The sequence below is a fragment of the Cryptotermes secundus genome, unplaced genomic scaffold (genome assembly GCF_002891405.2).
Source record: "Cryptotermes secundus unplaced genomic scaffold, Csec_1.0 scaffold1971, whole genome shotgun sequence".
NCBI lineage: Eukaryota > Metazoa > Arthropoda > Insecta > Blattodea > Kalotermitidae > Cryptotermes > Cryptotermes secundus.
The window spans coordinates 32,172-56,377 of record NW_019744178.1 but is presented as its reverse complement, the minus strand read 5'-3'; the positions used below and the strand labels follow the sequence as shown (position 1 = coordinate 56,377).

The following is a 24,206-nucleotide window of genomic DNA, read 5'->3' as shown; positions in this document are numbered from 1 at the left end:
TAGACAGTCAGCCCACAGAGGGCAGTAATGTTGTTAGCCTTACGCCCCCCCGCCCTTTCCCCCCCCCCCCCCGGAAGATTTGTGGTACTCATTTTCGTCAGAGGCTCAGTTGAACCCAGGGCCATAGTGTGGTAGGCAGGATTGGGTCAATTGAAAAAATTCAGCTCATTGGTACTCGAACCCATGACCTTCCGACTTGTAGCATAGTGCCTCAACCAACTATGCTAATGCATGCTCCCAAAATTAAACTTAGAGCTCAGGAACTAGACAGTAAGACTGACATGGTTGAACATACTTCTGGATTTATGTACGAAGTGAGGCTAGACATACCAGTAATTTCAAGAGGTATCTAGTTTGAATTTTGCTTAGTTACCAGCTATTCTGAGGATTTTGTGGTCCATAGCTTCTTCAAGTAAACACTGGGACAGTTTTTTTAAATATGCTATGACTGTCTCCTTCCAAATCATGAGCACTCATCATTCATGATTATCCTTTCATCTCATGTCACAATATGCAACTTCTGCAGTTTAAGTAGTTGAAACAGATAAATCAGTCGGCCTACTAACTGACAAGAACGTTCAGATCAGCTCTGGGGTCCACTCAGCCTTTTGTCCAGTGAGTAAGTAAAGTTGTCACCGTACTTAACCAGTTAAGCACTACACCATGAAGGTGTATGGGGGAGTGGATGTTTAGATCCACATTTTCTTGACCTTGGCACTAGCTGGAGATGAGTGGTCAGCTTCACGCCCCGGCCGCTTTACCCCCAGAGAAAGCGGCCCGGTACCCATTGGATATGAGGTTGGGTGGACTCCAGACATGGAGATGAGAAAATTCTTGACTCTACCGGGACTCAAACTCAAACCCTTTGGTTGTCCAGCCTGTAGCCAGTCACTATACCAACTACACTATCTTGGCTCCCTTTGTCCAGTGAGTATGGGGAGTAAAGTGGCAGGGGCATCAAGCTGACCACTCACCACCACCTAGGGCTGAGGTCAAGAATGGTGGAGCTATATATGCACTAATGCCTGTGTTTTAATGGTGTGGTCCTTAATTAATTAAGCACAGGGACAACTTCACCTTTTTACTTGCTGACATAGAACGTCCAAAACATCTAGATAACCAAGTTATTATAAAAATAATTAAATTGTTTTAGCAATTCTGTGCCACTTTTCTTACAGGCAATGTTCACAGGTGGTCTCAAAGAATGTGAAATGTCACGAGTAAAGTTACAAGGTGTTTGTCCCACCGCAATGGCGAGGATATTGCACTTTATGTACACAGGCCAGATAAGAGTTACTGAAGTTACAGTGTGCCAGTTGCTACCAGCAGCCACCATGTTCCAGGTATAGTTGTTGTCTCTCTATGTGCTTATTTGTATTCTTTTTAGACTCTTTAAAACTGAATTTAGTTGTAACCAAAAAATGATATCTGCAGTCTCATACTTTTCATTAACTGTCAAGATGGTTGCCAGGCAAACCTATACAAGGCTAAGCAATTTCAGTCACCTATACATCTCTAAGTTGCATGTCATGGCCCAAATTTTCCACAATTACAAGTTAAATTATATTTTAATAGGGTCCTTAACAAATGTAATAATGATTTACTCTGCTTTGGGAACATTTTTATTTGCACACGGACTTTCAGACATACAGAATATATAAGCAATCCGTTTATTACGGGGCACACGGTAGTGTAGTTGGTTGAGGCACTTTGCTACAAGCCGGAAGGATGTGGGTTTGATTTCCAATGAGGTCATTGGATTTCTTTCAATGTACACAATCCTTCCAGCCTCACTATGGCCCTGGGGTGGACTCAGTCTCTAACAGAAATGAGTACCAGGAATTTTCCAGGGGGGTAAAGTGCGGCAGGTGTGTACAACCTCACTGCCATCTGTGAGCTAATTGTCTAGGTAATGTGGGAGCCTACGGGCCTTCATGGCCTGTTACAGGGATAGCTTTACCTTTTTATCTTTATAAGCCATTTATTAAGACCAAATACTCCCTGGGACATGCGTTTTGGTGATGCATATTGCTTTTAAAATAATTCTGCAGTAGAAATAATACAAAATAGGGGTATACTGAAATGAACATTAATTTGGATTTGTATGTCTGAATAATGAACATTATACCCACAGTCACTGAAACAGAGTAAAAAAGTCATACGAGAATATTATCTGCTTGTTGCTTTGACAGTGACTGACATGCTGTAAGGAAATTTTATGGTACTTGAAAATTTGTGGACTCTGTTCAAGTGTCATTATGATATAACAGGAAAATAAATCAGAGATATAAATCAGTGTTTTTAAGATGCTGTCACATGCAGAAACCAAAAATATGATTATGAGATTCCAAGAGTAACTTCATTGCAGGCTGTGCCATAGCTCAAGCGGTTAGTCGCTGGCTTCCCGCCATGGTGGCCCAGGTTCGATCCCAGGTCTGGTCAAGTGGGATTTGTGGTGGACAGAGTGGCACTGGGGCGGGTTTTCTCTGAGTACTTCGGTTTCCCCTGCCAATCTTAATTCCACCAAATTCTCCATCATCATAACACCCACTGCAGGTACAATAGGCCAGTCAGTGGCCGCCATGCCGAGTGGACCCAGCTGGACTCCACACCCCACTATGCGAATGAAAAAAAACTTCATTGCAACATAAGAAACCCAAACTTAAAATCCTGCTTCAGAACTTTCTTGAAGAGTATGAACTTCTGGCCTGTAATACTGTGTAGTTCAGTGTAAGTCCACTCACCTTTCGGAGGGACATATTGCCTCCATCTTCAGAGTTCTCCGAAATGTCGGTGGTTTTATACTGAACTGCAGTATAGGCACCTCGGTGAGAACCTCAGTACCTCAGTTTACACTTTGTTGCCTGTCAGATGAGTAATCGTTCCCCATTGCCTACTTGGTTTGAACAGCTATTTAGAGGTAGTATCAAAGTTTGTGTAAAATATAATCCTTGAATTCTAGCTGCCACAAACAATGACAGGCATATGAAAGTCAGTGCTACACGTGAAAGTGATTACTAACAAAGTGCAGTGTCATTGAATACATAAGTTGCACAAAACAGAAAGCTGGTAAGAAGGTAATGCTTGTCTAAAAATGTTCTACCTTCCTGCTCAGTTTGGTATTCCTCACTGGCACAGCCTATATGCTAGTGCACATTACCAAAATATGGTTTTCTGAAAAACACATAAAATGCTTTGATTTTAATTCTGAATATATACAAAAACACCGTCAACATTTTTTTATATATTTTCGGTTAATTTGTTTATATTATGACATCGGTCTGAGTAGCACATTTATCTTTTAACTCAAAACAAGTTCTGTCTGCTTTCCTTTGATACAACATAAATCACACAGAAAATGATGCATCCAACAGTTCTTTTGTTCTTGTGTGTGTACTTGTTGCCATGGGAACATGCTTACTGAGCTGTTGCATAGCAACAATAGAGGTGATATGCAGACACACACACATACACACAGCAAGGTGATTTAATAAGCTTGCTTTTATTTTTTCAAAACAGAAAGAAGTATAAAAGTAGTAAAACATAAAAAGGTATGGCATGCAGTAGTGTAGTTAGTTGAGGTACTATGCTACAAGCTGGAAGGTTGTGCGTTTGAGTCCTGATGAGCTGGATTTTTTTCAGTTTACCTAATCCTTCCAGCTGCACTATGGCCCTGGGGTCAACTCAGCCTCCAAAGAAAAAAATAAGTAAATAAGTAAAGGGCAGCTGGCTCGTAAGGCTGACAGCCTTACCACCATCTGTGAGCTGACTGTCTAGAGACAGAGCCTCGAGGCCCCACAACCCTATGGGCCTTCACGGCCTGTTACATCTGCATACCCACAAATTATAAAGAAATCGTGATATTTCATGTATTTTCAACTTAAATTATTTAAGAGAAAAGTTTGTCCTTGAAAAAATCCAAAGCTTTTTCTTATATTTAACAAATACTGTTACAGGTCACTAATGTCATTGACGCATGCTGCGTATTCCTGGAACGTCAGCTTGACCCCACAAATGCGATCGGTATCGCTAACTTTGCAGAACAACATGGCTGTAAGGAACTGAACCACAAAGCAACTCAGTTCATTGAGCAACATTTTACTCAGGTTTGTACTGCATGAATTCACACTTGCAAATAAAATGAGATTGCAAAATTGAGCCTGTCTCTTCATTATCTTTGTACAACCAAACAATCTCATTGTCTTCTACACTTAACCACCCATCTTTCTGTATTCTCCAGATGTTGTGATTGTACAGCAATGTAAAATGCTCCCAATGAACCATTGAACCATGTCCCAGAAAATGTGCAGCCCATGGTATTACTCTAGGTTAGTGACCTCACTGTCTTGGAAATGTCTAGAGCACAAAGTTCCTGGTAAACACCATAGAAAGAAGGAGGTCGTTAAAGGTGTACTCCATAATGTAGTACACAGAATTCCCAATATTTTTTTTCTGTTTATTAAGCACACTTGAGGTTGCTTATAAAATTTGACTATTGTCTTATCGTGAAAAAGTGCATTTATGTATGGCCTTATGTAAAGTGCACATTATTATGGGTCAATAAAAATCAGAATTTTCTAGCAACTTTTAGTGAAAGTTCATATATAAAATAAAAAAAAAAGTCCAGTGATTTCAATGCTGATACTAGGTCACTGACGGTCAGACAGGCATAACCTTAGAAAAATTTGTGCAATGACCCCCCCCCCATCCCCCCAGTATAATATATTGGACATAAAAGCATTTCAGCAAGTACTCTCATAAATATTTTGAGTTAACTCAAGACATGTGCAGAAATGCATGTTGATTGAATTTTCTGTTATTTTTATCCAATTTTAAGCAAAACTGGAATTGCCTGGCAACTTTTAGTGAAGTCTCCTAAACTGAATTTTTAAAGAGTTTGTGAAGTTGTTTAGATGCTGATACCAGGCAATGGATGGACAGACATGACCATATAAAGTGTCTGTTTCTACTGTATAGAGAATGCAAAAAATGGTGAGGAAGAAATATATTGTGTTTACTTGCCTGCTGTCAAGCAGGATCATGGCAGTATCTTTGTAAAAAGGCAATCATACAGGTGAAGTTCCTTATGAACAGCCAATGATGAAGAATTATTGTTGGTTACTGGAGTTCTTGTAAGGGATGGATTGTGCCTGTGGTGTGTTAGTAAACTGATACACATGAATACTCGTATAATTGACATTTTCCTTCATCTTATTTTGGTTAAAGAGGCATGTTTTGGAAGCTGGCTCTGCTGCCATCATCAGCTGAATGTATGAAACCTACTTCTCAGTCTTGAGACAGAGATTAGTTCCGTGTAATGTACCCAACAGAGTAGTAGATTCTAAAGGGTTCAGACAATGATGTATAACACACAGAATTACTGGGTTTTTGGACTTTTTCTGTCTTCAGCTGAGGGNGGGGGGGGGAAACACCTACTCAGTGGGGCCCCTGGTCCAGTGATTGAGATTAGCTCTTTCTAAGGGGCCCAACTGAGTGGGTGTCTTCCCACCTCTCACCTGAAGATGGAAACAGATCCAGCTTCTGAAACATTGTATTTTCTATTTTATAGAATACCAGATGATGGAAAAAGTCCAAAAACCCAATAATTCCAACAGAGTAGGTTTCATACTTCAAACTAATGATAAAAGCAGATCCAGCTTTTGGAGTTTGGTGTTTTTTTTAGCAAAACAAGATGGAAAATGTCCAAAATAACATAAACGTAAAGTTAACAAGAAGTTCTGGGAAGAACTAATCCCATACTTTCCTTTGATATGACACAGACTAAACAGAAAAGGAAAAATTTGGGCAGAGGGGAGGGATAAACAGACAGACAACCAGGTGATCCCATAAGCCTCCTTTTATTTCTTCCAAATAAGGTAAGTAGGATGAAAAATAGAGTTGTCCCAGTGCTTAATTAACTACGCAACATACCACGTGGATGTACAGTGGAGTGGAGGTATAGAGCCATGTGTTCTTAATCTTGGCAACAGATGGAGATGGGTGGTCATCTTTATGCCCTGGTCAGCTGGTTGGTTTCTAATGCCACACTTTGATTATTAAGTCATTCGTGCTTTTAGCCTCATCTGGTTGGCATATTGCTCATATTCTCTGTGGACACCATTTGGGCAAATTACATTATCCAGTTTTCTAATATATTTCAGTTGGGTTAGATGAATTGTAGGTACATCTATGATCTATCTCCATGCAGAATTCTACATGCCTATCTCCACAGGTGCATTAGTTATCATCAAATGAGAAGTTAAAATACAGATTTTGTGTGGGTGTTGCACTGTTTTATATACAGCAGTACCTCGCATAGTCCAGGTAATCGATTCCGCCAATATCCCGGACTGTTTGAAACCGGACTAATAGAGGAACTAAATACATACACAAAATGATAATTGGTTCCAAAAAATGCTCCGTTTTTCAATAAATAAAACGGGATCAATAAACTCAAATGTCTTTAACATAAGTAAGTTAAAAAAACAACATGTTTTTGCAATTCATTTTTATTCTCTAAAAATTGCAATATTGATGTCTGCACATTTTTCTTCTTTGGCCTTTTATCTTCATACATTTTTTGTAGCAACAAATTGCAATGTTTATCGTTCGGCGAATTGTAAGGCTATGTTCAATATTGGGATCAAATTCCATAATATGCTCTGAGAAGGTTTCAGTCATTCCAATAATTTTTTATAGTTGTTCAGCTGTTAATTCTCGTGCAGGCACTTCAACACAGTTGTCGTTGTCTAAGTTGTCCTCCCGTTCTTCATAAGCCCATTGTTCATCTGTGTTAATAAGTGTTTCATTATCTAGTTCATTAGTGTTCGATTTGATGCACTCAATTACGTTGATGGAATCTAACTCATTGAAACCAAGGTGCTGTCCAATTTGCATTATGTTATTAGTAACTTCAGCAAAATGAGTTTCAAAACGAAATCATTTGCACAGTGTGGTATGATATGTTTCCATACTGCCCTCATATCGCTTGCCATTAATTCGTGCCATGCTTCACCTATATTTTTGATAACGTTTCAGTGTTGTAGCTCTTCCAAAATTCCGTTAAAGTAGTGCTCTCCTCACCTCCTCCAGCAACACCTGTCAGAGCTCAAGAACGAACAACCCAAGCATAGGTACATACATATACAATGGGGAACCCCAGAAAGAATTTAAATATGTATCGTATCGTATAACTTTAAAACCACATAAAAATGAACCGCACAAAGAGAGGCTTGACTGTATAAAAGGGAAAAAAACGATCATTTATGTATTAAAAATAATTTTGTGTACTAATTTTATAGAATTTATTTTTATTTTGCTCAATTAAAATTTAGTATGTTTTGAAATTTTCAAACCAGACTATAGTGAATCCAGACTGATCAAAGCCAGTCTATGCGAGGTATTGCTGTATATACACAAATTACATCCAGAAATTTTGTCAATACTACAGGTGTTACTTCCACCTCATAAATTGACATGGCCGCCATGTTAGTAATACTTATATCAAGAAATTAGGAGTCAGGATAACGTGGGTGGTATAGCGACTGGCTATGGGCTGGACAACTGAGGGGTTTGAGTTTAAGTCCTGGTAGGGTCAAGAATTTTCTGTTCTCCAAATCATCCAGACTGACTCTGGGGTCCACCCAACCTCCTATCCAATGGATACCGGGGGGCTCTTTCTCTGAGGGGTAAAGTGGCAGAGGCATGAAGATGACAACTGACCTCCAACTAGTGCTGAGGTCTATATCCCCCATATGCTTTTATGGTGTAATGCTTAAGTCTTTGAGCACAGGGATGGGTTTACCTTATTAAGAAATTAAAAAAAAAAAAAAAGATGGGGTGACCTCTAGTGCATGATTGTATCTGACATTATGAAAATTCACCAGTTGGTTTCAAAGTTACATGGGGAGGAGACATACAGTAATGGACATGAGCTTGTTGTAGGCCTACTTTTCCTGTAAATGAGGTATGTAAGCTGATACCCTCTGTAAATTCACAGATCTGTCAGGAAGAAGAGTTCTTGCAATTATCAGCAATCCAATTAGTGGCTCTCATCAAGAAGGACGAGTTGAACGTTCAAGAGGAACGTGAAGTATATAACGCCGTTCTTAAGTGGGTTAAATATGATGAAGAGAAAAGGTACCCAAAAATGGAACACATCCTACAAGCAGTGCGATGTCAGTACCTCACACCAAATTTTCTTCGAGACCAAATGAAGAACTGTGATGTACTCAAGAAATTGCCTGCATGTAGAGAATATCTGGCTCAGATATTTAAGGTAACACACTCATTTATGCATTAGATATTGAGCCCTGTATTGTCGAACCAATGTTTTCTTGGAATCAGTAGACTAACAGATATTTATCTGAATGAATGGTAAATACCATAACAGGATTTTGTTTGTGAGCTTTTTGATGAATTATGGAAAGTAAGCCAGAACTAGAAAACTAGCTCTTATTAAATACATTTTTGTACCTTAAATCTATCTCTGAAGATGCATAATACATAATTTTTAAAGTATGGGAAATACTTCTAATAGTAACAACACACATTACATGAAGTCACATTTTAATCATCATCTTGTTCTTGTTATATCTTGTTTGCTGACTGATGTGTAGAAGGGCTTATTTCTTTAACCTCCTCAGACTTGCTTCTAGAAGGATGTACAATTCCAATTTGTAATCCAATCCATAACGTAACAAGAGAGAAAAGGTGCCAGAAGAAACACTTCATTTAAATAGTGTTTTGTCTTGCACATACAGAAAATGAGGCTGATCCGCAGAGGGTTAACCTTAGAATGAAATGTACTGCAAAGCTGGCATGGACACACGTAGTCTGTATGAGGTCTGATGGTCTGGGAGTACTGTCTTCTGGGATATAATGCTTTGTAGTATAGTAAAGCTTCCTGATGTTTCAGAGGAATGTACTGCCTCCATCGTCACAGTAAACTGCTTAGCTTACTCTAACCCCGAAGATGGAGGCAGTACATTCCTCTGAAATGTTGGTAAACTTCTACCAGACTACAGGGCTTCACATCACAGAATCCTTGCTCCTCCTATCCAGTTACAGAACTTTAATCATACTCATTCTCTGGTGCATAATAATTTCTTCTAGGAAACAGATACTGAAGTTTTTTTTCTGTGAGGGATTATGTAACACATCACGAATCATCTCAGGAAATGCAAGATTGTGGCAAAGTAAAGAATATGGACAGCCTGTTTTGTGTATGCAGAAGTTGTTACAGGACTACAAGCATCGTTTTGTCTGCACAGGATCTGACCCTGCACAAGAAACCATGTGTGAAGGAACGCACACCTAATACTCCAAGAGTAATTTACATAGCCGGAGGTTATCTCAGAAACTCACTAGATCTCCTTGAAGGCTATAACGCAGATGATCGTACATGGTCACAACTTGCTAAGTTAACTGTACCTAGATCTGGGCTAGGAGGAGCTTTTCTGAAGGTAGTAACTGTTGTGCATTTTTTATCATTATACTTGTGTACATATGTATGTCATTTAAGCTTCCTTTTTCTTTTCTTTTTTTTTTTTTAATTTTTCCTCAGGGCATGTTTTATGCTGTAGGGGGACGTAACAACTCTCCAGGGAGTAGTTACGATTCTGACTGGGTTGATCGGTATAATCCAGTAACAGACCAGTGGCGTCCTTGTAGCCCTATGTCAGTTCCTCGTAACAGGGTGGGCGTGGCTGTGATGGATGGTCTCTTATATGCTGTTGGTGGATCGGCAGGCAGTGAGTACCACAGCAGCGTAGAGAGGTAAGCAGTTAGAAATTTGTACAACTCCAAAATAAATTATCTCCTGATTTTGTTTCTAAGCCTACATTATACTCAAGGGTCAAGTTCCTGAAAATTGTCATGTATATGGAGAATGTGTCATGGTAGTGTAGTTGGGCGAGGCACTATGCTACAGTGTCTCACAAACCCATAGGCCTCCATGGCCTGTTACAGGGATAGCTTTACCTTTTACTGAGAATGTGTAAAATTGGAATGCACTAAATGGACACTGAGCACAGTGGAAAAGCAGTCAAAGCGACATGACTGCAGTAGAGTGGTGGGGTGAGTGAGGGGAGCCACCTCTGTAACTCATCGGTCGAGTGTGGCAGTTTATACTGTGGCTATGGATAGGACACTAATGCTCCTCATGATAATGAAAGCACATATGCAAGAGTCACCTGTAGTTCTGGAATGTCATTTTGAAAATAGTTGATGTTCAGTCCTCAGTTTTGTGCTGTTGGTGATTAATCAGGAAATGGCTGATGGCACATCAGCTCAGACTGTGTACAGTTGTGTGCTGTTTCAATCCCAGATTGTTTTCTTATCAAATGTATTTAGCACAAGTTTTCACATGTCCAGTGATTTTTGAGCCTGTGTCACACAGTAAACTGCCATCTTCCTACCATCCTGCAAACCTAAAGTTTATCAGCTTAGATAGCTTAGAGCTGCATGCCTCATTTAACATGCAAGCAGGTCACTTGATTTCATCATAGAGAAGAAGACAGTTCCAAGTATTGTTACGTTTAGAAGAAAATGGAAAATACCTTTCTAACACTTGTTACATTTTCACAGGATTCCATAATATGCTTTCATTTGAACTGCCAAGGTGACATCTCCCACGCTCATTTTGTAATTCATGATAGATTGTGGGCACAGAATGTCTTTCTCTTGCCACTGCACCCTTGTCATATTCACTAGCAGCGCTGTAAATGAGTTTCATTTGAACAACCATCATAATTACAAATGGGGCAATTTTGCACAAGTTTGAAGGCATATCTGAAACCTAACTGTGGTCTGAATCTCTGCTAGTGGCAGTTATGCACAGCAGTGGATTACTAAATAGCGTAGCTTAACACACAGACTGAAGCTTTTGAATGGGAGTAAGTTCTTTAAGAAGAGAAGGGATGTAATGTCACGTAGTCTGGTAGAAGCTCTTCGACATTTCAGATGAAAATACTGCCCCCATCTCCAGATTCAAAGAGCAAAACAAGCGACAAGCAGGCAGAAAGTTGAGCTCTGCTTGCCACCTGCATTTTGCTGCTTCTGGCTTATTCTTTGACCTTGAAGAAGGAGGCAAAATCAGTGAACTTCTACTGCACTACATGATCTTGTATCTTAGAAGATTGTACTTCTCATAGTCGCTACTTGGGGAACCTCAAATCCTACATGTTTAGAAGTTTTTTTCCCCCCCCCCACCCAGAAATGTTTCTTTTCATGTGAAATTAACAAAAGCAGTGTTTTTCACATACTGATTCAAGGTATGACCCAGAAGAAGATAGGTGGACTAGTGTAAAACCAATGCATACGAAACGTCTTGGAGTGGGGGTGGCTGTTGTCAACAGGTTACTCTATGCAATTGGTGGCTATGACGGCACGGAGAGGCTAGGCTCAGGAGAATGTTATCACCCAGAAAATAATGCCTGGAACATGATAACACCCATGACAACACAGAGAAGTGGAGCAGGTAATTTTTAATTTTATCTGAAAATATATCCACAGCCAGTAAGCACATGTGTGTATGCATACTGCAGACTTGCCAGATGTTGTATATCTGATGGTGCACTGTATGTTTTGACCTTCCAATTAAATCTGAACATAGGGTATCGGTAGAAATGCTCTTAGAGAAAAGCACTGTATACAGAATGTCCCAGGAGGAAAGGTCAATATTCTTGAAAGTCATTTGGTCATTCTAAGCAAAAAAAGTGTATGTCCTATTCCAAACGGCTTCCGATATAGAATTATTTCACCGTACAGTTCCAAAATTGTTGATAAGGAAAAGATATTACACACTGTTTCTAATACCAGTATTTATTGTTCAAATGACAAAGCTGGTACAGTTTACCTAGTATGACATATTTTCGAAAATTCTGTCAACATCAAATGCACTTTGCAACTCGTGTGAGGACATGGCATGTTGCTCGTCTGTACAGTGTACAGTGAAATTGCTCTGTCTCGGAAACCGTTCAGAATAGGGCACATGTACATATACACTTCTTTGCTTATAATGACTGATACTATGACCTCCCAGAAAATTGACCTTCCCTCCTGGGACACCCTGCCTGGAAACCAGCTAACCTGACAGGTAGATTTCCTCATGCCTTTCAGGCAAGTACTGGAATAGTACCTCAAATTAGGCCATGGCATCTTTACTTCCCATTCATTATTCACTACCATCCTACCATTTAATGCTACACATGTAGTGTCACATACTGATAGTCTCATTACATAAACTGTAAACAAATAAATTATATGGTGGAATTCACATTTAATGTTCCTTGATTAAAATATTTCCCTCATTTACCAATCAGTTTCACTGATCCAAAGTTAGTAGTCTCAATATTAAATTACCCTACTTCTCAGTTTAATTTTGAGGTTCACTGCTTCCCAAAAAAACCTTAGATGGGGTTTTCACTGTGTACAGACTTCTTAGATCATTAGAAAGTTCCACATCAGTGACAGTTTTTTTAACTCTTGTTGGTCTTACCAAAAATAATGTCATCATTTTTTTTATTGCTAGTGGGGTGGGACTAAGTCCCTTGTACTGCGGCCACTTCTGGCCTATTGTACCAGCCCCAGATGATAGGTGAGGGTGATTGTGGAGCAGTTGGTGGAATAAAGATTGGCAGGGGAAACCGAAGTACTCGGAGAAAACCTGCCCTAGCACCACATTGTCCACCACAAATCCCACTTGACCAGACCCAGGATCGAACCCGGGCCACTGCAGTGGGAAGCCAGCGACTAACCACTTGAGCTATGGGGCGGCCTATGTCAACATGTAACCCTCACTCATTCACTCACAGAGCAGAGCCCTTCTTGAGAAGCTGCCAATTGTGCAGCTACTCAACAAATTCCCAGAATTTTATGGAACCTGCAGGTTTATTACTGTGCTCACAAGAGCCCTCCACTGGTTCATCTATTGAGCCAGATCATTCCAATCCATAACATCCCCATTTTAATATTATCCACCCACCTATGTTTTGGTCATCTTAGTGGTCTCTTTCCTTCTGGCTTTCCCACCAATAGCTATTTACATTAATGTTAATCATGACATGTTTTGACCCTACTGGATCATCATCAGGTGTACTTCTGTGTACTTAGCAGCTGAATTTTTTGTTCAATATGGATCCATATTTTCCTTCATATTTGACTATATGATTAAATAATTACTGCTTAGTAGTGAACCTCTGGTTTGTTTACTCATCGGCTTTGAGATTAAATTAAATTAAACTGAACATAGTTTAAGATTTAAAGTTAAAAGAGTTTTGAAACTGTACACTAGTGTGTGTGGGTTCTCATCAGATTGTCAAGTTACATATTTTGAATGAACAATTCAAGATGGCTGTGAATGTCTGTTTTGACCATTCTGATGGTACACACTGGCTGCCCCTGTGGTGTTCTGAAGTATGATGTAGCTGGGGCCATGTCGTGATGGTATGGGTCTCTTGCAATGCATGTTCCTATGTGCTATCTCTTATTAATATGTGAGTGTCATTGGAATGTGTCACCATGTTGTTTTCTTTATGCTGCATAGTGCAGCTCATGTCTTGTCTTGTATTTGGTTGTTGTGACTCTTAAAACTCTCTCATGTTCGGTTCAAAAAGAGTGTACCCTATGTAAGACCAGTAGTCTAGTATAAATACTGGATAAGTCATAGCAGTGCTACGTGTATAAGTATGAAGGAAGTAAGGAGCAGTTCATGTAATTTTACAGGTGTGGCAGCACTGAACCAATATATCTATGTAGTTGGAGGCTATGATGGAAACAGGCAGCTAAACACAGTAGAGCGGTATGATACAGAGAAAGACAGTTGGGACTCAGTGTCCAGCATACGCACAGCACGTAGCGCACTCAGTCTGACTGTACTGGATGGAAAACTTTATGCTATGGGTAAGTTCTCAGTTATTATCCTAATAAAATACCGATGATTTCGTACATAACATTACTGTTCAGTATTTTTCTCATTGTTACTTTCACTGCAAGAAAGTTTGTATATCAAAAATTGTACTTGGAGATATGTTTCTTACTCTGCAATTCGCATTCCTTTGCTGGTCCATGTCTTATGTTATGCCTAGTTGTATTATACATATTTGCCATTGCTGCAGAAGCTGGATGCAGCAGGTTCCTGAAACACTGATAACCACCTACAGCAATATATGGCATAAACCACCTACAGCAATATATGGCATAATAGCCCGNAGGTTCCTGAAACACTGATAACCACCTACAGCAATATATGGCATAATAGCCCATGTGATCACAGTCTTAATATGGTCAAGATGTGTTGAAATAATTAAATCTGATGTCAGAATAGCCACCGTTCCTTTACCAGTCTGTGAATCAGAAAGAGTTGAAAACTGCGGCTTGAATAACTGAAGCTTAATTGGGAGTGCAATAATGTACTGCATTGTGTGTCATACCAGAAATAACCATGAAGATTATAGGATTTGAGGTCTCACAGTGGTGGTTATGAGGAGTTGTATCTTCTAGGATATACTGCTTTGTAGTCCACTCAATGTCACCTCCATCTTCAGGGTCAAAGAATAAGCCAAGCAAGATACCAGCATCAAGTAGGTAGCAAACTTGGTTTCTTCTTCAACCCTGAAAATGGAAGCGACATGTGGGTTGCTTTTCAATGGACTATGCAGCATTATATCCCAGAAGACAGAACTCTTCAATCGTGAAGATATCGGGTATTTCACTCAAACAAACTTCTAGTAAGTTAAGTTTTATGTGCAACATGTAAAACTGATGTATGGAACATGTAATAATGGTAAAGGTACATCTATCCTTGTAACAGGCTGTGGAGGCCCATAGGGTTGTGAGACGTCGAGGCTCCCACATTTTTCTGAGACAGGAGCTCACAGATGGCAGTGAGGTTGTCAGCCTTACGCACTGGCCGCTCTTTCCCCCAGGAAGATTCCTGCTACTCATTTCTGTTTGAGGCTGAGTTGACCCCAGGGCCACAGTGCAGCTGGCAGGATTAGGTCAATTGAAACTGTGTGCAAGAGTAATAATATACGTAGGCGAGTCAAATGAAAACCTTAACTATTTTTTTGACTATTATTTATTGTGCACAAGTGGTACAAAGCTATATCACTTTTCAACATAATCTCCCCCGCGCTCAATGTGCTTACAAAGTGCATGAATTCCCTTAGAAAAAAATTCTTTTGGTAGTCCGCGCAACCACTCATGCACCAAGTGGCATACCTCTTCATCAGAACGGAACGTCTTTCCTCCCATTGCTTCTTTGAGTGGTCCAAGCATATGGAAATCACTTGGGGCAAGGTCTGATGAGTATGCCGGATGAGGAAGACACTCAAAATGCAGGTCATTGATTGTCGCAACTGCTGTACAGGCAGTATGGGGCCTTGCATTGTCATGTTTCAAAAGGATACCTGTGGACAGCAATCCACGTCTCTTTGATTTGATTGCAGGCCGAAGATGATTGTTTAGGAGATCTGAGTATGATGCACTGGTGACAGTGGTCCCTCTAGGCATGTAGTGCTCCAAGATGATGCCTTTTTCATCCCAAAAGAGAGTCAGCATAACCTTCCCTGCTGATGGTTGTGTTCAAACTTCTTCGGTGTTGGAGATGAGGAATGGCGCCATTCCTTGCTCGCTCTCTTCATTTCCGGTTTGTGGAAGTGAACCCAGATTTTGTCCCCAGTAACGATTCTTGCAAGGAAGTCATCACTTTCTTGTTCAAAGTGCCACAGAAGTTCTTCAGAAGCATCAATACGTCAGTCTTTCAATTCAGGAGTCAGCTGCCGTGGCACACATCTTGCAGACACTTTGTGAAACTGGAGCACATCATGCACAATGTGGTGTGCTGAACCATGACTAATGTTTAAACTTGCTGCAATTTCATGTCACTCGACGGTTTTCCCTCACTATGGCTTCAACTGCTGCAGTGTTCTCTGGAGTCAAAACTCGATGTGCCTGACCCAGACGAGGAGCATCTTCCACTGAAGTCACACCATTTGCAAACTTCCTACTCCATTCGTACACTTGCTGCTGTGACAGACATGCATCACCATACTGAAACTTCATTCTTCGATAAATTTCAATAGGTTTCACACCTTCACTACACAAAAACCGAATAACAGAACGCTGTTCTTCCCTGGTACAAGTCTCAAGTGGGGCAGCCATCTTATACTGGTGCTGTGACGGTGTTTGTGCATCAGCACTATACTGTAACATACAGGCCATTCTGCACGCTGTTTGTAGCACACTTACCAACTTACAGGATAATGGCTTGAAATTTCGTTTTTTTATTACAAATTTAAGGTTTTCATTTGACTCACCCTCATATATTGTATAACTGAATTTCTGGACTTTGTTCATCATTTAGTATTCCAAAAGGAAGAAGTCTTAAAATGCTGGATTTGTTTTTGTGCTTAGACAAAATGGTGGGGGGATACGAAGGGGGACCCCAAAATAACCGGAAACGACCTGTTGCGCGCGCATGCTTTGTAGTTACAAGTTGTGCTGCTAGGTGGTGTTAGCTGGGGGTCTCCCGCGACTGTTAGTGAGCTGGCGTCAGTCTGAGTTAAGTGGTTTGTCTGTGGTGCTCTGTTGTGTGCGTTCCTGTTTCAACCCTTTGGCGATTAGTGAGATGGCCGACCAGAAGGAACAAAAAGTGTGCGTGAAATTTTGCTTTCTGTTAGGGAAAACTGCACTTCACTCTTCAAGTTGCGGCAAACATTCACATGGTTTTCTCTTTGGTCATCTCCGAGCAAGCGAGGAACAAATTTTGCAGACACCCGTCTCGTGTGCAAACCTTCGGTTAAAATTCACTGGACCGTGCTCCATGAGATGTTCGTTTCCTCAGAAAGTTGGTCAATGGTCTTTCGACGATCTTCATCAATTTCACGCACACTCTTTGTTCCTTCTGGTCGGCCATCTCACTAATCGCCAGAGGGTTGAAACAGGAACGCACACAACAGAGCACCACAGACAGACCAATTAACTCAGACTGACGCCAGCTCACTAACAGTCGCGGGAGACCCCCAGCTAACACCACCTAGCAGCACAACTCATAACTACAAAGCATGCACGCGCACCAGGTCGTTTCCGGTTATTTTTGGGTCCCCCCTCGTATACTCAGTTAGGTGAGTTAGAAAAAGCTGATCTTAATCACTGACCCCTTTAAGTGTGATACTAAATGACAGACAAGACCACAGATTGAGTAATTCCAAGTGTAACATACTCGTACTATCATCAGAACCCTAAGGCCGCACCATAGCTCAAGCAGTTAGTTGCTGGCTTCCCAACGCGGCGGCCCGGGTTCGATCCCAGGTCTGGTCAAGTGGGATTTGTGGTGGACAAAGTGGCGCTGGGGCAGGTTTTCTCCGAGTACTTCAGTTTCCCCTGCCAATCTTCATTCCACCAATTGCTCCACAATCACCTTCACCTATCATCTGGGGCTGGTACAATAGGCCAGAAGTGGCTGCAGTACAAGGGACTTAGTCCCACCCCACTAGCAATAAAAAATCGTCAGAACCCTTCAGAACCAAAGAATAATATAACTTTCTCACTTAGGAGGTTATGATGGGCAGACATTCCTCAACATTGTGGAGGTGTATGACCCAGAGCGCGATGTCTGGGAAGAGGGTCAGCCACTCACAAGTGGGCGTTCAGGACATGCCTCTGCAGTGTCTTATCATCAGTGTGTGATTCACTGTGAACATCATGACCATTCAATGACAATGGATACTCCTTCACTGAGGGGAAGATCCAGACCAGGCAGTGAAAGAATGAAAACATGATGACAGCAAAAGTTTACCCACTATTAGTGCTTGTGAAACAGTGAATCAAGGTGTATAAGGAGAAGACTGAAGAGTCCATTTGTGACAAAAAATATTTACTTTATTTAAAAACTGTTTTATTTTGTATCAAAATTATGTGCGTTAATGTGACCGGTGAGCGCCCCAGATGTAGGGATTTGCATTCCTAACTCCAATGCAGTAAAAGTCATTCTTGTTACATTAGTTTACTGCAACATTTAAATATTTGTTGCCTTATAATGTATTTATTATTCTGAATTTCCTTAGTAAAGCAGAAAACATGTCATATATGTTAGAATTAAAAAAAATTATTAACAGGTATATAAATGAAGAAAGCAGTCTTCTGGGATTTGGCACCGTGTATAAGTGGTGTTAACCGACGTTTCGGAGGAACGTATCGCCTCCATCTTCAGGGAAGAAGAAAATATAAGAATTCTCACGGTCTCTTCGCTTGCAGAATTCTTATATTTTCTTCTACCCTGAAGATGGAGGCGATACGTTCCTCCGAAACGTCGGTTAACACCACTTATACACGGTGCCAAATCCCAGACGACTGCTTTCTTCATAGTCACCGCCGTGAAAGCCTCAAATCCTACAGGTATATAAATGTTTGTTACCACAGAAGAGATTATTTATAACACCGACTCTTCAGTCAACACACAGAAAATATGAAGAATTGTATTGTCAGTATAATGAGAGAAATTTATCTGTGGCAATAGCTTATGCATAATATATATAATTTATTTTCAGAACAAATTTTCCTTACCCATTCCTAATCCATAGCAAGTACCCCAAATTGGCAGTGTACATACAATATCATAGGCTAAGATGTTGAATGTATGAGGGTTAGGCCTTCTTGGCCCTTGCACTTAGACCTCAAGTGGTCCATTGTGCTTCTAGGCTAAGATGTTAGTTCAGCAGAAGTTCTTCAATATCCAGGCCTCCCAGAAAGAAGCATCGGAAAGTTCCCAGACTAGGTCAAAAAAGGAATGTTGGCTTAACTCAGTTTTGGCTTCCTTCTCCTTTAAAATAATCTCCTTGGGAACGTATATGGCGATCCCATCATTTTTCCCACACTTGAAAAGCACGGTGGAAGTCATTTTCTTTAATGCTGTCAAGTATTGCATGTGATTCCCTTTGGATGTCAGACACTCTTTCAGAAGGTCGTCTCTTCAGTTTCATTTTAAATTTGGGAAATAAAGAAAAATCACGGGGGGTTGAATAGGGAGGATGGGGAGTGATAACAATGCTGTTGTTAGTCACAAACTCTGTTATTTTCAGGGACGTGTGGGTGGACGCGTTGTTTTGATGAAGGAGCCAGTTGTGGTTGCACCAAAATTCCAGTGTTTTTCATCGCACATTTTCTCCCAGGCGTCTCAAAACGTCACAGTAAAAGTCAAGAGTTAACCGTAGTGTTAGGAGGAACAAATTCATGATAAACAGTCCCATTCATGTAAAAAAAAAACAATGATCGTGCTCTTTGTTGGACTCTGCACCTGCTGCGCCTTTTTTGCTCTTGTGATTGTGAGCTCTTCCACTGCAACAATTGTTCCGTTTTTTTCCCCCCCTGGATCATAACCGTAAATCCAACTTTTGTCACCCATTATGATACTAGAGATAAAAGTTGGGTCCTCATCAGCCTTCTCTCGTAGCTCAAGACACACATTTACATGCCACTGCTTTTGATCATTAGTCAAGAGTTGGGGAACAAACTTCACAGCAATGTGGCACACATTGAAATTTTCTGGCAAACTCCATAACTAATGCAAATTGTGTCTCTAAGCTCATGTATTATTTGGCGACAGTCTTTGTGGGTGAGTTGTCAAATTTTTCAACACTTCCTGTCGTTTTGCTGGTACTTGGTTGCCCTGAACGTTCATCATCTTCAACTGACACTCAACTGACCTTGAAACATGAATGCTTTTCAAAAATCGCTGTCTGGCTTAAATAATGTTCTCCAAAAGCCTCACAAAGCATTTCACGGGTTTTGGTAGAGGATTTACCAAGCTTCACACAAAACTTAATGCAGACAAGTTGCTTGATTTTGCCATCCATCACAGACAAAACGAAACAAGAAGTCAAAAAAGCACAGTCTGGGAACTTTCCAATAGCACCCAGTGAGTGCTATATGATAAGCACTGGTTACCTCTACTTCTGTTATATGAAGCAGAAGCTAACCTCTACAGCACGAATTGATTTTATATACATGCAAACATTGCTCAAAGAAATCTATTTATTTATTTATTTATTTGTGATTTAACAATTCTATCAGTATCCCTGATTATATAGCACCAAATAGTAAAATGATTAGTAAATAATGAACTGAAAAGACTTGGACGAAAATGGCTGTGGCTTCATTTGAGATAGGCCTACTATCCTGACATTGTTTGGAGGAACAAAGGAAAACCATGACAAATCTCAGTGAAGCTACTGTGTCATGGTTAAGATCTGAACTAGATACCTCATGAATACAATTCAGCCAACTTACTTGGTGCAGGCATGTTACTGTGAGATCAGCTCATATGTCAGCAATATGGCCCTAAGGTGTAAGGTAATAACCCACGCACACGTCTCCAATCCTTTCCACTTCTGTGCTTATCACACCCTTACTTGTCTTCCCCATGCTTCAAGATCTGCACTAGCGGCTCTTTTCTTGTCCCCTGTTGGTTCACTCTGTTCTGGGAGCTAGCCAATGGGAACTGATAACTTGTCTTTTGTTCTCTCCTTGTATGTTTTTGTGCGATATTCTATGGCTAACACGGCTCTCTCATCAAGAGAAGGACATGTTAATGATGGTTTTTGAGCATCTGTTGCTGAGGAGAATATCTGGCCCCAAGAGGAAGGAAGTGTCAGGACTATGAAGAAAATTGTGTAATGAGATCTATAATTGTTAGTGAGCTACTGTGAACAGAATCTGAGACCTGATGTCTCGTCACCAGAATGCAGGGCAAAATCGTATTATTACACCTAATACATCTTTTCGAAATGTGACAGAATTAAAGTATTTGGAAACAACAGTAACAAATCATAATTTGATGCGGATGAAATTAGGAGGAGATTGAATATGGGTAATTCTTGCTACCATTCAGTCCAGAACCTTCTCTGCTGTCTAAAAATGTAAAAATTAGAACATACAAGACTATAATTTTGCCTGTGGTTTTGTAAAGGCATGAAACTTGGTCTCTGACATTAAGGGAGGACATAGACTGAGGGTGTGTGATAACAGGGTGTTGAGAAGAATATCTGTGCCAAAGATAGATAACATAATAGGAAGTTGGAGAAAACTGCATAATGAGGAGCTTCATAATTTTTACTCTTCACAAAATGAAATCAGAATGATAGTGTGAAAGAGGATAGATGGGAAGGGCATGTAGCATGCATGCATAGAAGAGGAATGAATATGCGAGGGTTGGAACTTTAATACTGGCAACTATTTATTTACAACTGATACAAAATAGATGCATGTTTCAAAGTTTTACTGTCCTTCAATGTAGTCACCAGCATTGTGTATAAGCCATTGCCAGCGATGTGGAAGTCGTAGGATACCTTTAGCAGTGCCTGTTGTGTTGATAGTTTGAATGGAGCGGTCTACTGCCTGAAGAATCTATGGAACACTTCTGAAGCGAATGCCACGAAGTGGTTCATTCATTTAAGGAATCAAGTTGAAGTCACAAGGGCTTAAGTCTGGGGAGTATGGTGGATGGTACAGCACTTCCCAGCCCCATCGATCGAACAAATCAGTCACAGCTTGTGCTGCATGCAGCCAAGCATTGTCCTGCAAAATGATGGGTGCGTTCTGCAGAAAGTGTCACCGCTTCTTTCTCAAAGCTGGTCACAGGTCGTGTTTCAAAAATGAACAGTAATACTCCACATTGACGGTCTGCTGTTGGGGAACGGTATGCGTTAGGATAACATCATCACAGTCGTACACGAGAATCACCATAACTTTCACACTGCTGAGGTTCTGACAAACTTTTGATTTTCATGGTGGTTCCACCTTGCCACTGTTCTGTAAGGCAATGCAGATTCCCCGCAAGCCTCTTGAAGACCTTGATGACACTGTGGTGCTGCACGGCATCTGGCACATTCAATCTTTATCCAACTCCATTGTTCCTCTTTCGAAAACATCGTGACAACACTACATTAGACCGCCAGCTAACACGAGGCTCTGTTCTTCTCATCACTGTGCATGTGCGTGATGTGGGAAGGGAGAGTCCATTTGCTCTGAGGTAAGGTAGGTATGTAACTAACGTGTGGTATAACCAACATTATTTGGTTCCGTTGCATGGCATCCCTACAGCAGTGTTGCCACTATTAAAGTTCCAACCCTCGTAGTTTTGGCAGGAAAGCCAGATGGAGAGAGACTACTACCTAGATATGTGGATAGAGACAGGATGGGGTGGTATGGACTGGATTGATCTGGCTCAGGATAGGTACCAGTGGAGGGCTCCTGTGAATAAGGTAATAAACCTCTGGGTTCCATAAAATGTTGGAAAATTCTTGCATAGCTGAGTGACTGGCAGCTTCTCGAGAAGGACTCAGCTCCAAGGACTTAGTCAGTGTGAACAGTGACCACAGTAATCAATCTTGAGTTCCTTAAAGGTGAAGGAGGATTTCTTGATTAGGTGAGTGGCTGTTAGCTTTCCAAGTGTCACTCCTCTCCATGGTGTGAGTAAGCTGGTCATGGTGGATGTACATGTTTTGTATTTACCAATGCAGCAATTATATAACATGGCACAGTGTGGCACAAATGGTCTGCTACTTTTGAGTCAAGTTCATCTTAAAATTGGGTACGCTAAGTGCCACTGAAATGTTTGTAATTATTACTGTTTCGACTCATCATACTGCCTTGACACTCTTTCTCAAACTATGTCACCAATAACTCTAGGGCTGCCAATGGAGACTGCCAGAGGAACTCATTTGTATTTTCACCAATCCCACTGTGAACTCTTGTCTAGCATGTATGCCAAATATAAAAGTCATGTAGTTACTATAAGATTCTGACGATGGTGTATAACACACAGAGATACTGGGCTTTCGGACTTTATCCATCGTCCTGGTTTTAAGATAACTAGGAAAAACACAACGTTTTGGAAACTGGATCTGTTTCCGTCCTCAGATGAGGGAAAACACCTATTCTGTTGGGTCCCTTAGAAAGAGCTAGCTTCAATCACTGGACCAATTGTCCAGTGACAGGCTGAGGACGGAAATAGATCCAGTTTCCGAAACGTTGTGTTGTTCTTACTTATCTTAAAACCAGGATGATGGATAAAGGGTGAAAGCCCAATATCTCTGTGTATAAAAGTCATCTTTATCCATTTATACTATAAAAATATTATACAAATTAAGTTGTGCATTTTCCAAACTTCTTTTGATGGTGGTCCAGGTACTTTGTTTAAGGGTGTACAAAGTACAAAACACATACACAGAATTATTGGATTTTCAGACTTTGTCCATTATTCGGTATTCTATAAACTAGAAAACAAAACTTTTCAGAAACTGGATCTGTTTTCTGTACTCTGGTGAGGGAAGACACCTATTCTGTTGGGTACCTTAGAAAGAGGTAACCTCAATCACTGAACGACAACCTCAAACACATCCAGTGACTGAGATTAGCTCTTCCTAAAGGGCCCTACACACGCTCCGGTAGACCTGTCAGGTGTGCCTGCACAGGTCGACCTGAAAACCCCAGTGCACCCTCACGCTCAGGTACACCTTTCCGATATTACTTCAGTTGTGTGTTTGCTACGGTCGGACATGGCATCTACAGATGACGATGTTCTAGCTGTAGTTGGCTTATTATTAGCTACAAATTGTTTCAAACCGAAAAGTAAGCATCAAACCTGGTGCAAAGAGTGGTTGATGTAAAGGAACGTTTATTCACATGTGAATTTGTTACGTGAACTGAAGTTGGTCCCTAAAGATTGGCACAATTATTTGCGCATGAATGAAGAAACTTATTTACAGCTCCTGTCATTAGTTGCCCCATTAATTAAAAAGAAAGATACCGTTATGAGGATGGCCATTTCACCACATGAAAGATTAACTGCAATGTTACGATACCTGGCAACAAGAAGAACCTACGAAGACCTGAAATTTACTACTGTAATTTCACCACAGGCTCTCTCTACCATTATACCAGAAACGTGTGATGCTATATACAAAGCTCTACATAAGGAGTATTTACATGTAAGAAAGAATAACATCTTGAAGAAAGCAGTCTTCTGGGATTTGGCGCCGTGTATATGTGGTGTTAACCGACGTTTCGGAGGAACGTATCGCCCCCATCTTCAGGGTTGAAGAAAAAGTTTACCTATACTTTTTCTTCAACCCTGAAGATGGGGGCGATACGTTCCTCCGAAACGTCGGTTAACACCACATATACACGGCGCCAAATCCCAGAAG

General features: G+C 40.6%; 1 protein-coding gene across 3 annotated transcripts in view; it reads left to right on the top strand.

Annotated features, from left to right (window-relative positions):
• Positions 1–18,091, top strand: part of LOC111874626 (kelch-like ECH-associated protein 1B) — a 73,063-nt gene extending 54,972 nt beyond the window's left edge. For all 3 annotated transcript variants that reach the window (XM_023870269.2, XM_023870270.2, XM_023870272.2), the window contains exons 4-11: positions 1,179–1,343; positions 3,957–4,106; positions 8,000–8,278; positions 9,273–9,464; positions 9,566–9,777; positions 11,274–11,479; positions 13,726–13,902; positions 17,557–18,091. In XM_023870269.2, the coding sequence (XP_023726037.1) occupies positions 1,179–1,343; positions 3,957–4,106; positions 8,000–8,278; positions 9,273–9,464; positions 9,566–9,777; positions 11,274–11,479; positions 13,726–13,902; positions 17,557–17,783 (1,608 nt within the window). In that variant the 3' untranslated portion in view covers positions 17,784–18,091. The remainder of the gene's footprint in view (positions 1–1,178; positions 1,344–3,956; positions 4,107–7,999; positions 8,279–9,272; positions 9,465–9,565; positions 9,778–11,273; positions 11,480–13,725; positions 13,903–17,556) is intronic.
• The last annotated feature ends 6,115 nt before the right edge of the window (positions 18,092–24,206 follow it).